Source organism: Terrapene carolina, unplaced genomic scaffold (assembly GCF_002925995.2).
Source record: "Terrapene carolina triunguis isolate 2854851 unplaced genomic scaffold, T_m_triunguis-2.0 Scaffold67, whole genome shotgun sequence".
In the NCBI taxonomy this organism is placed as follows: domain Eukaryota; kingdom Metazoa; phylum Chordata; order Testudines; family Emydidae; genus Terrapene; species Terrapene triunguis.
Genome location: NW_020664418.1, coordinates 32283931 through 32300771, shown reverse-complemented (window position 1 = coordinate 32300771; position 16841 = coordinate 32283931). Strand labels below are relative to the sequence as shown.

Genomic DNA, 16841 nt, shown 5'->3' with positions numbered 1-16841 from the left:
TTTGGATTAAATGGAAATTTTTGCAAATGTTTGCTTAACATTTTCTGGTTTTCATCAAAAACACAAAATCTAACCGTTTTCGGTTTCCAGTTGCCTAAAAATATCATTTCTTGATCATCTCTAAGAAATAGCAGTTTGCTGATGGACATAATTCTTTACGTGACCATGCGCTGAAACCAACAAGCAGCTTGCTGCTTGTGTTTGTTGGGCTGGATGAAATGGCATCATCCATTTTAACCATAGCGCATTGTCCATCTTCCTGCAGGCTAAAGCATGATGATCTGAGACTCTGACTGCAAATATTTGTTTTACTACAACCTTCCCTCTCCCCTTCTCCCCTGCAGTAGGTAGCATGCATTCAGAACATCACAGCCATATACTTAAACCCAGTCCCGCAGCCATCGGGTTGTATTTTGTACGAAGTTTTAGTCCAACGCCCCAAATCTGATCACTAGTTTTTCATTTTCCAGGTTGCCTTCAGCCTCCCAGCTCATTGCTGTAATTGTTTGTTTCTCATAGTGCCCGCAACGTGTAGAGCCCTGTGCAAACCTACAGGAAGATTCATGCCCTGGAGAATTAAATTAAAATTTTAAATTAAAAATCAGACACACATACTTTCTGTGAAGTTCTGCACCCTATAGAGCTCAGCATCTGGTTTCGTGTGCAGTAGAGAGGAGATATAAATCTACCTATCCCTATAGATTGTTTAAAATGCAGAAGGCTACTTAGTGATTTTTTTAATATATTTTAAGCTTCCAGTTTTATCCTGTTCCCTTGGCTTAGAACCCCTTGATGTGTGTGTGGCATCATTTAATGGATGCAGCTCTTTCACCTTCCCTGCTCAATAGCTCAAATTCCCTAAAGGCCTGAGCAGTCCACTGCAGCATCCTGTGATCAGATGGGCTCTCTGCCTCTATCCACCAGCTGTAGACCCCTGTCAGACTTATGGATGCAGACACACCTGGACAGACTGATCACTGAGCCCTTTTGTCACAAAGAGATAGATAGACAGGGAGTGTAGAATGTGTGATCTGTCCTGATACCACCTTATTTCAAAGCATCTCCAAAATTTTTCTGGATAACAGGTGCAGAGAGGAAATGGATTCTCACTGTTCTGGACCCATTGAATATGCCAGGGGCCCACTCCCCTGGCTAGTTGTGAGGCCCTTAGGCTCACCTATAGACCTGTTTAATCATGGAATACCCCTTCTGCCATGCAGGCCTGCCCCATCATGACCCAGCAGCTCAGATTTTCTTTAAGTGCCCCCAGCGAGTACATTGCTACCCTGAGCGCTGCTAAAACAGCTTAACCCAAATTCACTGATTCACAAAAGAAATTTAGACCAAAATCTGCTGCAATTATTTAATGTTTTGTTGTTTTCTTATAGATATTAATGAATGTGATACACCTGGCATTTGTGGGCCTGGCACTTGTTATAACACTGTTGGGAACTACACCTGTATCTGTCCTCCCGACTACATGCAAGTCAATGGTGGCAACAACTGTATGGGTATGTTTTTTTTAAAGTGTTCCTTCTACATTGCATGTCAGGGCTTCTGATGGTGTAATTCAGCCTAGCTCTATGGAGTTCACTTATACAAAAGAATTAGCATTGACTTGAATGGAGTTAATGTCGACTGACACCAACCGCGGTTCTGGCCTATTTCTTTATTTGTATTAAGTCAATGAAGACAGGTTTTTGTCAGAGCTTTACTAAATACCACAATTCACAGATCAATGTAGAGTCTGTTTAAATCAGCATAACAATATGTTCCCATTTCCTTACACCCACAGCAGAAAGTGTCATATTTTCTCTTTGTATGGCATGAATTTCACATTTTAATCTCTTGGCAAGGGTGAGTTTTCATGAGCCATATCTGCTATTGATCTTTGCACAGACCTCCCAACTGGAGAGTTCATTGTAAAAACTGTTGGCTGGCTGTAATGTTTTTATGGTGGAAATTCCTAACATCAAGGGCTTGTTCTTGCTCCTAATGAAGTCAGTGACAAAACTTCCATTGACTTTAATGGGACCAAGATCGGGCCCCAAAAGACCAATAACTGTATCTTTGTGGAGCATTATGGCCAGACTGCGGCTGTAAAACCACTGGCCATATTAGGGGTGATGTACACCGCCCCAGCAGGGCTCACAAAGGCATTGTTAGCCATGGCTGCACACTTGTCCTATATCTCCTGCTTTGGGGAGTCTAAAACCAGTGGTGCTGATAGAATCCCAGACTCCTTGTGATGCCTGTCCTTATGCTCAAGAATTGATACAGTGCCCAGCCCTTGCTCTGGACCAGAAGATGGAGACCCCCGTGACCTTTGCCTCACAATCTGTGCAGGGCTAGGCACAATCTCACTCTGAATATGTACTGTTGTAAAATAGTGCATACAGTAGTGGCCTGCACTATTATAAGGACATTTATCAAGAGAAGATGGGCTAAATGCTCCTGTTCCTGACACCACACAACCCTTGAACGGTGTCAGTGAGTACAGATTTGGGTCCACCTCTCAAGATTTATCACAGCGTAGACGCTTTGCAGTAACTCCCCTGAGGTTTTGGGTGGTTTCTGCACTGTGTGGCAATCTTGTTTCCTTTGGTTTCAGTTTAGCTGTGTTTGGCCCCCTCCATCTTTCACTGTGGCTTTTGAGCTGATACAGACCTAAAATTTCCATGTGAAATTTGGGAAAACCACTGAGTTTCACCTGGTTTTGCATCAGAATGATGTGATGTCATAAACTATGCATGATTTTAAGATCAGCCATAAATGTGTTCAGGTTTGCTCAAGTTTGGGCAAGGTTTTGCAGGCCTTAGTGAATCCTTTGAGTCTGCTTTGAGTTATGGCCAGTTTTGGGGGAGGGGGGATGATTTTTGTTGTAAATTTTAGGGGTGACTCCACAGTGGCTGAGGGTGACTAATATAAAACACTACTGAACAAGCTTCCTTCAGCGACTGCTTGAGGGACCTACAAATCAGATGTTTAAAAGAGGTGACCTAGTAAAGGTAGCGTAGAACTGTGCTCAGGAACTTGGGGAAAGGAGGCTGTCTAATAAGAGTGGTCTCTCACTGACACTTCATATATTTCAGCGAAGTGCTAACACACAGTACCATCATTATACTTTTGTTTTCTTTGCAGATATGAGGAGGAGTCTGTGCTACAGAAATTATTATGCTGACAATCAAACCTGTGATGGAGAACTGCTCTTCAATATGACCAAGAAAATGTGCTGCTGTTCCTACAATATTGGACGTGCATGGAATAAGCCTTGTGAACAATGCCCTATCCCTAGCACCGGTATGTTTAATTTGAAAGCTAGCTGAAGGCCCTGTTAACAATACAATTACTGAAAGCTGCTATAAAATTAATTGCTAGAGAGAGGAAAGTGCTATGTATTTTGTACAATTGTGTATGTGTACAATATACAAATATTAAATAATACATTTCTCATTATACTTGTGCCCTGGAGATGATCCTTTCAAGTAAGGGTTGAGGCACATGAGTAGGTCATTGTAGAGCACTCTGCACTCCTGCTGCTATGCTCTGCCTGTTCTGTGAATTACTGGAGGACTTTGTTCTGCACGACTGTCCATCTGTCCCCTTTGACAAACATGTATGGGCCAGATGCTATGGGCCAGCCAAGCTGTGTTTGGCATGTGACCAGGAGTGGGGTCATAGGTGGTGCTAAGCCATCTGTATGTTCCCCTGATCCTGGGGCAGCCAGGCCCAGTGCAGTCCTCATCATAAAACACAATTGTATTTTACCCATGGCTGCCAAGAGCCCAGAGGAGCCTTTCCAGCAGCCAGGGATTGCAGGGGCACCTCAGCCCCTTCCAAGGATGGTACCTATGCGGGATACGGGAAGCGTGTAGCTTAGGAGTCACTCTGACAGTCCTGTGCCATTGCACGATTCCTCCACACTGGGGGAATCTTCATCAAGCTGGATCCACCAGGTGTTCCTCTGCTTCATGCTGACGAGCAGGCGCAAAACAGACTTATCAGACCTGAGAACTGGCTCCATCCTGGTCATTTGCAATTTTTGAAAATAATGTGTTGATTTCCTAATTACAACACAGGTTTGTGAAGTACAGACCTGGACCTGTGCATACAAAGTACAATGCACCCACTTAACCTGACAAGTGTGTACCTAATAATAATACCTGAATAAGTATCCGATCCAAAGCCCGCTGAAGCCAATGAGAGTCTTTCCATTTGGCTTCACTGGGCTTGGGATCAGAACCCCATTACAAATCCGGCAGTAGAGTGTGCATTCATGCAAGGTACCACATACCTTCTTTGAAAATCCGTCCCTCAAAAGGTACAGAAAAAAGTGGAGACTGCATTTCTCTCAGGCTTGGGGTGAAATTACTCGCTTAATTTGATACATTCAAGATAACTGTTGTCTTTTTTTTCTGCCACAGATGAATTTGCAACACTCTGTGGAAGTCAAAGGCCTGGTTTCTTCATTGACATTTATACAGGTTTACCAGTTGGTGAGTTGTGATTACTCTGTTTGGAGTTAAATTCCACCCTACGTATGTACTAGGGAAAAGGAGGCATTGTTTTCACAGTCAGCTCTTTCCTGGAGAGGAATAAAGACTAAACAATGCCACGAAATTCAACCTTCTGTGCAACCCTTAACCCTTGTCTTAAATCAGATCCTGCAAACTTTCTGCCTAACTCCTCCTAGCTGGCAGCTCTGATTATTGCTGCTTGTGATCACGGCAGTCTAAAGCTCTGAAGAAATGGTAATTGAGCTAGATGAATGGCTTGTAGACACCAGAGAGCAGAGAGGTTCTGAGAATAAGGCCAATGAACATTGGGTTTCAGAGGAATTAGAAGTGTTTCCTTTTGACTAAAGCACAGATTTAATCTGACATTTCACACCAATCCCTCCGTGTATTGATTTAACCCAACAATCCCTTTTTCTGTTCCACTAGAATATTTCTCACATGCGGTATCATGTGTAACATTGGTATTGTGTGTGACAAATTAATTCCTCATTTTCTCTTTTTGTTTTGTTTTGTCAAAGAGGCCAAATTCATCCCTTGTGCTGGCTTCCTTTTGTTTTTATTCCCACGAAAAGACAAATAAGAGGTGGAGCAAGCTTTGTACAACAGACAAGCAGAACTATAGTATATAGACAGCAACAAAGTGAATTATCATCCATTTATTATGGTGATGGGCACTATAGAACCCTACAATAGGATCTAATCAATCAATTCTAATAAGGTATAGTGTATAATATGGAAAGGAATTACTAGAAACATATTGTACATTTTGTTCCTGGTCTTTTGAGGAGCAAAGCACCAGATCTCATTGACCAAAATCATCATGCACCCTATGACCAGCAAATTAAGTTACACATGAGTTTTAAGTGGCAAGTAGTAAAGTACCTGCCCCATCACCTGCTCAATCAGAGGCAGTCATGTGAGACTGTGTCCAATGCTGCATGGTCTGAGCATTGTCTGTACCACCAGGGCCGGCTCCAAGTTTTTTCCCCCAAGCAAAAAAATTTCCCCGCGACCCCCTGGCCCCGCCCCAACTCCACCCCTTCCCCACCCCATTCCAACCCCTTCCCCAAATCCCCGGCTCCGCCTCCTCCCCCAGGCGCGCCGCATTTCCCCTCCTACCCCTCCCTCCCAGGCTTGCCTAGGAGGGAGCGGGAAGAAGCGGAGCTCTCGGAGGAGGAGGCGGAGGTGAGCTGGGCGGGGGGAACGGTTCCTCTGCCCCACCCAGGGTTACTTCCTGCGGCCCTCACTGGGCCCCCCGCCGCCGCAGCTCACCTCCGCTCCGCTTGCTCCCCTGAGCCCGCCGCCGCCACCACTCTGCTTCTCCCCCCTCCCTCCCAGGCTTGCCGCAAAACAGCTGATTCGCGTGGCAAGCCTGGGAGGGAGGGGAGAGAAGTGGAGCGGTGGCACGCTTGGGGGAGCAGGCGGCAGTGGAGCGGAGGTGAGCTGGCCCCCCCACCCCCGGGTTACTTCCTGTGGCCCACCCCGCGCCCCCCACCGCCGTAGCTCACCTCCGCTCAGGGCCAGCTCCCGGCTTTTTGCGCCCCAAGCAACAAACAAACAAACAAACAAACAAAAAAAAGGAGCCGGAGTGTACCGCCCCTTGGAAAGTGCCGCTCCAAGCACATGCTTGGAGCTCTAGTGCCTAGAGCTGGCCCTGTGTACAACGTAATGTGGTGTGCACTGTGCAAATGAGGATGGAGTCACCCTAGGTAGGGATGGGGTAATGTAAATATGCACCATATGCAGATCCTGCAGTAGCAGTTAATAGCACGTGTTGCAGCCTGCACCCCTGGCAGCTGTAGTATTTTATTCTGCTAGCCTTGTTCAAACTGGAGTGCAGCAGCCAATGCAACTGACTTTTGGTGTCCTCATGTACTAGTGTATCCCTAGCCACCAGCCACACTGCTACATTGTGCAGCAAACACACACTTTTTCAGTGACTCTTGGGACCTTCATAGGACTTGCTGGGTTGTGATACCTGAACTACTGCTTTTACTTCTTCAGGAGGGCAGTAGTAGCCACTCCCACTTCTTACACACACTAGGCCAGTGGTTCTCAACCCATGGCCCGCATGCGGCCCAATCAGCACACAGCTGCAGCCCATGTGACATCCTCAGCGCCCTACAGGTAGTATAGATATTGTGTAGATATGGCCCACATAGCCCATGGAGAACTGCATATGTGGCCCACAATGTTAAGATTGAGAACCACTGCAGCAGGCATACTGGCTTACGCCACTGCAGAACTTTTGTAAAAGGGCATAAAACTAACCAAGCTTTAACAGATGGTGGAAGTGGATGTAAAGTTGAGTTATAACAAATGCTGAAGGACAGCATGGTCTAAAGACAGTGTCTTTCCATTGACTTCAGTGAGTTCTTTGATCAGCCTCTTAGAGAATGATGAGCTTTTTTTTTATTATTAATACAGAAGAAGCTCAGTTTATATTACTCTCACCTGACAACAAAATAGGTTAGGCTGGATTCTCTGGTCCCCTAAGGACACTTTGTTCCATGTGAGTAGCACAAAGTGGCCTTAAAGTGGCTTGAAAGGGCAAGTGGAGAATTGCCCCCATGCAGGGGAACTTTCTGCAGTTTTGCAGGCTGGTGAAGATGGCTCTGCTGCTTCTCACACCTGCAGCCTCACCTCCAGCATAACAGATAGCAGGAGGCATGTCAGGGGCAGGAAGTGGACAGATCAGATAGGGGATGGAATTTGAGAGTCCTGTGCAAGCCTAACTTGCCCTGGGCTGGGCATATCTTGGATATAGTGAAAAATGAGAGCCATTGAGTAGACTATTTAGCTTTCCAGCATGTGTAGGAATTTATTGAATGTCTGATACCTTTTTATACTGTAATAGGATCATACTGCTAATATAAACATTGTGATAATATCCCATGAGAATAAGAAAACATTTCTATAGAAGGGGATTGAATGAATTGGCACTTTCAGATTATGTAAAAATCAATTGTTACAGATATTGATGAATGCCGAGAGATCCCTGGAGTCTGTGAGAATGGAGTCTGTATAAACATGGTTGGCAGCTTCAGATGCGAGTGTCCAGTGGGATTCTTTTACAATGACAAGTTGCTGATCTGTGAAGGTAAGAGGCTTATACTTCCGTCACAAATAGAAATTGGATCATTAGTCAGCTGGTAACGCAAACGCTGGCAAATCTGATATACTTGCAAATTCTTCCATAACAAGGGTATATACTAGGATCAGAGAAATGTGGGCCAGGAGTGTCTTAATGAAGACATTTTGGCTTTCTGCTGGAAATTCTGGTGCCATGTATGTTTTCTGTTGGAAACGAAGTATTATATTTTCCAACTAGTATAAAGGTCTTGAATGAGTTTGAGTCAACCAGTTGTGGCAAGTGAATCTTCTTACTTTTCATGGTCTGGATGTAAAGATGAGCAGTGGGTGGTCTTCCCATGTCAGATCAAGACCAGCGTTCACTTCCAAGCTGATATTTTTTTTCCTAATGAAAACAAGATTTGTGTAAATATTTGAAAGGCATGATCAAAAATATTGTAGTGGATTTTCATATCAAGTAAATCTGGATAAACGTTCCCTAGCAGTGTGTTAGGGGTTGGCTACTCAGGGCTGGCAGAACGCCCTAGAATGATGTGATTTGTAGAGAGAGCTCGCATGTTGTGCTCTAGCTGCCTGGACTAGACAACTAAGTACCTTTTAGAGCACATCAGCATGGTCTGTAGAAGTCTATACACTTGGAGCACAGCACATTAGTGCATGTAACATATCACATCTCTCTGGAGTGCTTTGCCATGCCATGTACAAAAGCCCTTAGTCACTGTCATTAAGCAATTAAAGATTATGGTATGAATTTCCTTCATTCTCTGTGGTGGTTGTGAACGGCCGTACTGGGTCAGACCAATGGTCCATCTAGCCCAGTATCCTGTCTCTGGAGGACACCACTATTTACCTCTCTTCGTTCTGAAAACTGACCATTTATTCCTACCATTTGTTTTCTGTCTTTTAGAATCATAGAATATCAGGGTTGGAAGGGACCTCAGGAGGTCACCTAGTCCAACCCCCTGCTCAAAGCAGGACCAATTCCCAACTAAATCATCCCAGCCAGGGCTTTGTCAAGCCTGATCTTAAAAACCTCTAAAGAAGGAGATTCCACCACCTCCCTAGGTAACCCATTCCAGTGCTTCACCACCCTCCTAGTGAAAAAGTTTTTCCTAATATCCAACCTAAACCTCCCCAACTGCAACTTGAGACCATTACTCCTTATTCTGTCATCAGGTACCACTGAGAACAGTCTAGATCCATCCTCTTTGGAACCCCCTTTCAGGTAGTTGAAAGCAGCTATCAAATCCCCCCTCATTCTTCTCTTCTGCAGACTAAACAATCCCAGTTCCCTCAGCCTCTCCTCATAAGTCATGTGCTCCAGCCCCCTAATCATTTTTGTTGCCCTCCGCTGGACTCTTTCCAATTTTTCCACATCCTTCTTGTAGTGTGGGGCCCAAAACTGGACACAGTATTCCTGATGAGGCCTCACCAATGTCGAATAGAGGGGAACGATCACGTCCCTCGATCTGCTGGCAATGCCCCTACTTATACAGCCCAGAATGCCGTTAGCCTTCTTGGCAACAAGGGCACACTGTTGACTCATATCCAGCTTCTCGTCCACTGTAACCCCTAGGTCCTTTTCTGCAGAACTGCTTCCTAGCCATTCGGTCCCTAGTCTGTAACAGTGCATGGGATTCTTCCATCCTAAGTGCAGGACTCTGCACTTGTCCTTGTTGAACTTCATCAGGTTTCTTTTGGCCCAATCCTCTAATTTGTCTAGGTCCCTCTGTATCCTGTCCCTACCCTCCAGCGTATCTACCACTCCTCCCAGTTTAGTGTCATCTGCAAACTTGCTGAGGGTGCAGTCCACGCCATCCTCCAGATCATTAATGAAGATATTGAACAAAACCGGCCCCAGGACCGACCCCTGGGGCACTCCACTTGAAACCGGCTGCCAACTAGACATGGAGCCATTGATCACTACCCGTTGAGCCCAACGATCTAGCCAGCTTTCTATCCACCTTATAGTCCATTCATCCAGCCCATACTTCTTTAACTTGCTGGCAAGAATACTGTGGGAGACTGTATCAAAAGCTTTGCTAAAGTCAAGGAATAACACATCCACTGCTTTCCCCTCATCCACAGACCCAGTTATCTCCTCATAGAAGGCAATTAGGTTAGTCAGGCATGACTTGCCCTTGGTGAATCCATGCTGACTGTTCCTGATCACTTTCCTCTCCTCTAAGTGCTTCAGAATTGATTCCTTGAGGACCTGCTCCATGATTTTTCCAGGGACTGAGGTGAGGCTGACTGGCCTGTAGTTCCCCAGATCCTCCTTTTTCCCTTTTTTAAAGATGGGCACTACATTAGCCTTTTTCCAGTCATCCAGGACCTCCCCCGATCGCCATGAGTTTTCAAAGATAATGGCCAATGGCTCTGCAATCTCATCTGCCAACTCCTTTAGCACTCTCGGATGCAGCGCATCCGGCCCCATGGACTTGTGCTCGTCCAGTTTTTCTAAATAGTCCCGAACCACTTCTTTCTCCACAGAGGGCTGGTCACCTTCTCCCCATACTGTGCTGCCCAGTGCAGCAGTCTGGGAGCTGACCTTGTTCGTGAAGACAGAGGCAAAAAAATCATTGAGTACATTAGCTTTTTCCACATCCTCTGTCACTAGGTTGCCTCCCTCATTCAGTAAGGGGCCCACACTTTCCTTGACTTTCTTCTTGTTGCTAACATACCTGAAGAAACCCTTCTTGTTACTCTTAACATCTCTTGCTAGTTGCAACTCCAAGTGTGATTTGGCCTTCCTGATTTCACTCCTGCATGCCTGAACAATATTTTTATACTCCTCCCTGGTCATTTGTCCAATCTTCCACTTCTTGTAAGCTGCTTTTTTGTGTTTAAGGTCAGCAAGGATTTCACTGTTAAGCCAAGCTGGTCGCCTGCCATATTTACTATTCTTTCTACACATTGGGATGGTTTTTTCCTGCAACCTCAATAAGGATTCTTTAAAATACAGCCAGCTCTCCTGGACTCCTTTCCCCCTCATGTTATTCTCCTAGGGGATCCTGCCCATCAGTTCCCTGAGGGAGTCAAAGTCTGCTTTTCTGAAGTCCAGGGTCCGTATTCTGCTGCTCTGCTCTCTTCCTTGTTACTGATCCATGAAAGAACCTTCCCTCTTATCCCATGACTGATTACTTTGCTTAAGAACCTTTGGTGAGGGACCTTCTCAAAGGCTTTCTGAAAGTCCAAGTACACTATACCCACTGGATCATCCTTGTCCACATGTTAGCTGACCCCCTCAAAGAATTCTAATAGATTGGTGAGGCATGACTTCCCTTTAGAAAAGCCATATTGACTCTTCCCCAACAAATCATGTTCATCTGTGTGTCTGATAATTCTGTTCTGTACTATAGTTTCAACCTATTTGCCTGGTACTAAAGTTAGCTTACCAGCATGTAATTGCCAGGATTGCCTCTGGAGTCTTTTTGAAAAATTAGCTATCCTCCAGTCATCTGGTACAGAAGCTGATTTAAATGATAGGTTACATACCACAGTTCTTTGGTTTCATATTTGAGCAAGTCAGTGACAGATCCAGGAATAGAACCCATATCTGCTGAGTCCCAGTCCAGTTCTCTTTCTACTAGATCACACTGCCTGTCCACATGAGCATCTGCTATGTCCCATGGTTAGCTGATGCTCTTTAATGGGATGTGGCTGATGCATTTTTCAAGATTCAAAATAGTATCTGGAATGAAAAATATATCTTTTTAAACCTACTGTATGATTAAAAAACCACAGCTACAACACAAACAAAATGCTTTGTATATTCTTCTTGAAGAATAATGCTGAGTTGCTTTGGGTACTATATCTCTTCAGTTTCACACAGCTGCCAGGAGGCAATAACTTTCCCAGGGAACAATATACACTCCCCAAGAGGACCGAAGCACTTCTAGGAAAGCTGACAAGTCCATGAAATCTAGGCACTTGGCAATAGGTCACCCAGAATAAAAGTTTAGTTTCTTGAAGTCCTTATCTGTTTCTTTGTATAACTCCTCACCTTCCTGTATGCACCCCATCTCCCACCACGGTGTATTCTGGTCAGGGGAGCTAAAATAAGATGCTTTCAGATCTCACTTGCTGTTGCTGCCCAGGTGTTACTATTGAATAACCAAGGTAACACTCCACCCCTGGGAAAATGCACATGTTGCCTCTGTAATGCTTCCAGTCCTTGCCACTTTGAGGAATGAAAATGCAAATTCAAGCCCAGGTCTCATGTTCATTATTACACACTACTACCTCTAGCTGCCAGACTGGCTCACACTCGGTCTTCTTTCTAATGCTGTCTTCCTCTTCGTGGGTAGTTAGTGCTCGCATTATTCATGAAAGCAGGTATTTCAGATCCTCCTTGCCTGTAGGAATTATATACAACAGTACAGCTATTGTTAATGGGTGTGTCCCATGCAACCCCCAGCCACCCGCAGTAAATAAACTGGAACTGACGGTGGTCAATATTACAGATGGAAAATGTGTCATTTGCTCATCTGCTCTGTTGGCAGGCAGCAGGGAGGAAAATTAATTAAAACAAAAATCTTATCAATTAAGTTGCAGGTAAATAATTAATAAATTCAGTTTAAGAATTTTCAAAAGAAAAAAAATATTTCAAAGAAAAGCTGTTGGGTGAAAATGATTTTTTTTCTTAATTGTTCTCACCTGTGTTTTTACTAGAGTCTTAGGTTATTAAAACTGAAAGAATGGTATTAAAAGTCTTATTTGCATGTCACTATTTATGTTGAACTCCTGTTAAAGTCATTGAGAGTTCCACACTTGGGCTCCAATCCTGCACTGTGGTCAGTGTGGAGCCTCAGAGACTTCAGGGGATCTTTGTGTGGACACAGCAGTCCACCTGCACGGTTCATAGTGCAGGATTGGAGTCACAAGTTGAAATTCACCCATGGTCGGAGTGCCAGCCAAAGGCCCATAGACTTCAAAAGAACCTTCTATTGGCTACCTGCAAAGGGATGAATTTCAGTGATGGATTGCATGCAGGTTCAGAATCATGGTAGGGAAATATTTAAATCCAACCAAAAATCTACTCTCATTGAAATATTTTTCTCTACATTTAAAAAAATACATTAAATTTGGTACCAAACAAAAAAATTCCTTAATTGTAGGTTAGAGAGCATCCCTTTGAGTTTAAAAATACATTTTGTTTTCTTGTCCATTGTCAGTTTATCCTAAAAATCATATTTTCTTGCATTGATAGATATGGATGAATGCCAGAATGGACCAGTGTGTCAACGAAATGCAGAATGTGTCAACACGGCTGGCAGCTATCGCTGTGAGTGTAAACCTGGCTATAGGTTCACGTCAACAGGCCAATGCACTGGTGAGTATTTCCAGGCTTGTTTGTATCTCAGTATGCAGTAGATAGTACCTTTAAAAATAAAACCTTTAAAATCATATTCTTTCTTTAACAGGCTGTAGTGATTGTGTCACTCTAAACTAATATGATAGGTTTTTCCCCCCCAACCACCCTCTATTGCAGTGGTGCTCAAACTTTTCCTCTCACGCTCCCCTTATCAGTAATGGAATGTGTCCGCCTGGTCCGGGGGCTGCAGCCAGAAGTGGGGCTGTGGGGTTGTGGCTGGGGCCGTGGCCAGAGCAGAGCTGGGGGCAGAGAGGGCCTGGGTGGTGCTCCCTCCCTGGCCACCCATGGGAGCTGGCCCAGGCTCTGCTGTGCCCCCCTGGACATTCCTCCACGCCCCCATAGAGGGAGTGCCCCACAGTTTGGGGACCACTGCTCTATTGGAATGTGTGCAGACTATATTTTTGAGTTGTAAGGACCTGCCTCCTAACAATATATAATGGTTTTGATGAATGTTCTGCTTTTTTATCTCTCTCATGGCTTATATACACTTCATGCCTGCAAAAATTCAGGTGTGTGATTGCAAAATAAGTCTAATCAGAGAACCTTCAAAGAGGGGCTTTGAAATGTCATCTGCCAGAAGAGTGTATCCTTTGAATCAAACACTGAATAAAGTGTTTTCATTAAGGGTTACAAGTAAAATCTAACTAAAATATAGGCCTTGACTTGCACTCAGTACAGTGCTGACTGCATGACTAGTGTTAGCTGGTTGGACTCTGTGCATATACCTCCATAACAGAGCACAGTGTCTGGCTATGGAGTAGTATAATACAGCATAAAGATTATTTGTATCTCATGCAAGGCCATATAATATTTTTCTAGCTTTTATTTAATTAACCTTAAAAATGAAAATGAAACTAAGAATAAACTGAACTAGAAGAACTTACATGGTCAATGTTACAGTCAGAACATTCAGAAAGACTAACGGGTAGATTTTCAAAGGCAGTTAGGTATCTAAATAGGCCATTTGTGCCCATCTGTCCCTAAAGCTCCTTCCTTGAACTAACTCTGTTGTGCTTAACCCTTCATCTGTAATATATCTGTGGAGGTGAAGCCAAGGAAAACTTCTGTTTTCTGGCCCTGAAAATTCAAAAACTTCCCAGGGAATGTGCAGTATTTTCCCCTTCCTCTACATAATTACTGTGGTTTGCATTATCACTTGCTAAATGTGTTATAGCTAAGGATACGATTTTAGTCACAGAAGCCACGGACCCTGTGACTTCTTCGGCTTCAGCTGTCAACACCTACAGCTGGGGCCGGAGACTGGACTGTAGGCCCATGGCTGCAGCCGGGCCTGGAGCTGGGGCTGTGTGCCCTTCCTCTGCCCCCGCCCCATGGCTTCAGCCAGGGCCGTGTGCCCCCGCACTATGGCGATGCAGTTCCCCCACCCTCCTGGCAGAGTTTGGGCTGTCAGTTGTCCCCCCCCATGGGGCTCCAGTTGTCATCCCTCCCCCCCCATCCAACTCACCCTCCCACCCCGATTATGTTTAGTTAAAGTCAGACAGGTCATGGGCTGCTGTGAATTTTTGTTTATTGCCCACGACCTGTCCGTGACTTTCACTAAAAATAACCGTGACAAAATCTTAACCTTAGTTTTAGCACACAATTTACCTCTCAGATTTTCACAAATAATCACTGTCTTTTAGGAGTCTCTGATGACAAGGTGGTCTTATCTGCTAGGTGATGTTCAATAGCTAGCTTAGAAAGTTTAAGAAGGAGCTTTTCACACTTTTGTGGACTTAAACTAGACCCTAGAGATTATTTTAATATACTTATTTGACTGGGACTACAGTTCTCTGTTCATAGAATCATAGAATATCAGGGCTGGAAGGGACCTCAGGAGGTCATCTAGTCCAACCCCCTGCTCAAAGCAGGACCAATCCTCAGACAGATTTTTACCCCAGTTCCCTAAGTGGCCCCCTCAAGGATTGAACTCACAATGCTGGGTTTAGCAGGCCAATGCTCAAATCACTGAGCTATCCATCCCCCCCTGTTTTCCAAGGATGGCATCATAGCAAGAATGGTATTCTTGTTATCTTGATTATTTAAAGAATTGCAAAGGTTTTTATAGAGGATCGTGTGCCAACTGGCTGTAAACATTGTATACATTTCTGGACAAAATAATAATTACAAAGGAACTAGATAACATTTTCCTTGGATTTTCTGCCTCTAAGCTTTTGAGTTTTAGGAAGTGCACTTTTCATTGGAGTGCAGTTTTGCATTGTTTTATAAGACCTTCGCGGGAAAAGGATGTAGGGGCAGAAAAGAAAATCACTTTGAGAACTAAAGCTTGTTTTGTTAAGATACATGGCAACACGTGCAAATGTTTAGCATATTGTTAACATGATTATTGTAACTCCTTCATTTTAGCAGAACAGGAAAACCAGGGAAGGTTCTGATATGAGCCACAATACCCTAAGGCACAAGCATTACTTCCCTGTATTTTGCTCTTATTTTATATGTAGTGAAAATAAGGTGGAACAATCACAGTCAAAGTCAAAGTGTTTCATGAAGGGTTTGATCCTGCAAAGCCCTGAGCATAGTGCCTGGCAACCTTACTGAAATTAGTGGGAGTTTAGGGTGCTGTGCACCTTGTAGGATTGGGCCCACAGAGCAGCCACTGCATGGAAAATGGTAATACTAGAACTGCTTGTGTGCTATTATATCCAAATATGACCTGTTGCTGCCTCTGATAGATTGAGCTAGTTACTCCCCTCAGTATATACATAGAATTCTTCAGGTGTTACCTGTTATGGCAAGATAATCATTTGCATCCAACTTTCTTTCATAATGCCTAAGAGAGTGCCGCTTCCCAGTTCCTAATGTTCTGTGTTCATCACAAAAGAAGCTCCCAGGATCTGGCCATAAAGTTTGGAGTGCAACCATTGCAAGTTGTGAAGACAGAACAGGGAACTTCCTGTTAATGGATCTCTCCATCACCAGGAAGAAGCTGCTTCTTTCTTTAGACTGAATATAAGGAAAAATTTACCTAATAGCCAGATCCGTTAGACTGTGAAATAGCTTTGAAGAGAAAAGGGAGTACCCCCTCTCTTGAGTCATTTAAAACTAGAATAGACAAAACACTTAGGAATATACTGAATGGAACCAGCCCTCATTGGAATGGAGGTAGACAAGATGACCCTACTAGATATTTTCCATCTCTGTTTCCTCTTATTATGAGAAATGTGCTGAATAGTAAACATTCTGCTTCTTTATGTGTGTTTTGCTGACTGTTGGTTAAATCCTGAACTTACAGAGGAAAGCATTCACAGCAAGGGTAGCAGTGAGTAGTCACATATTCAACTGGCGCAAAAGACATCCTGCTATCAGAAGGCAGCATGTCATGCACTGGGCCAGCACTGCGCGGTATGGTACTTTTTTGTTGCTCTTCTGTGCAGGATGGTGCTATTAAGCATTTGCGACTACTGTCAGGAAATATGCTGCCCAAATTATGTGCCAGGCATGTCCCTGTTTTAAGCTAATCACGTTCCCATTGATCATGGTTTGCGTAGTGTCACTTTAGATGAGATTTAGATGCAACCATACTTGGGTGCACCATTGTAGCCATATTATTTGTGCACCACTCTGCTTGCACTTTGGATTTTGGCTTTCTGAGAGCCAAGTGCAGGGAAGGGCCGGTGTTAGCTCCATTTCTCATTTGTATGAGTTCTCTGATAGTTAATCAAGGTGATCATATTACTTACAGTGCTATAATCAAACATGTCTGCAAGCAAGTAGTACAGGTATTTTTCTCTGGCAATATGTATAACCATAACAGATAAAGCTCTTAAACCTCCCAAACCACTGCACAATTGTTTCTTCTTATTTGTTTACAAGCTGTTTAATTCAGCATAGGA

At 44.1% G+C, this 16841-nt stretch overlaps 1 protein-coding gene across 2 annotated transcripts in view; it reads left to right on the top strand.

Annotated features, from left to right (window-relative positions):
- Positions 1-16841, top strand: part of FBN1 (fibrillin 1) — a 216332-nt gene that overhangs the window by 166781 nt on the left and 32710 nt on the right. For both annotated transcript variants that reach the window (XM_024200606.3, XM_024200598.3), the window contains exons 41-45: positions 1389-1511; positions 3142-3300; positions 4425-4496; positions 7492-7617; positions 12823-12945. In XM_024200606.3, the coding sequence (XP_024056374.1) occupies positions 1389-1511; positions 3142-3300; positions 4425-4496; positions 7492-7617; positions 12823-12945 (603 nt within the window). The remainder of the gene's footprint in view (positions 1-1388; positions 1512-3141; positions 3301-4424; positions 4497-7491; positions 7618-12822; positions 12946-16841) is intronic.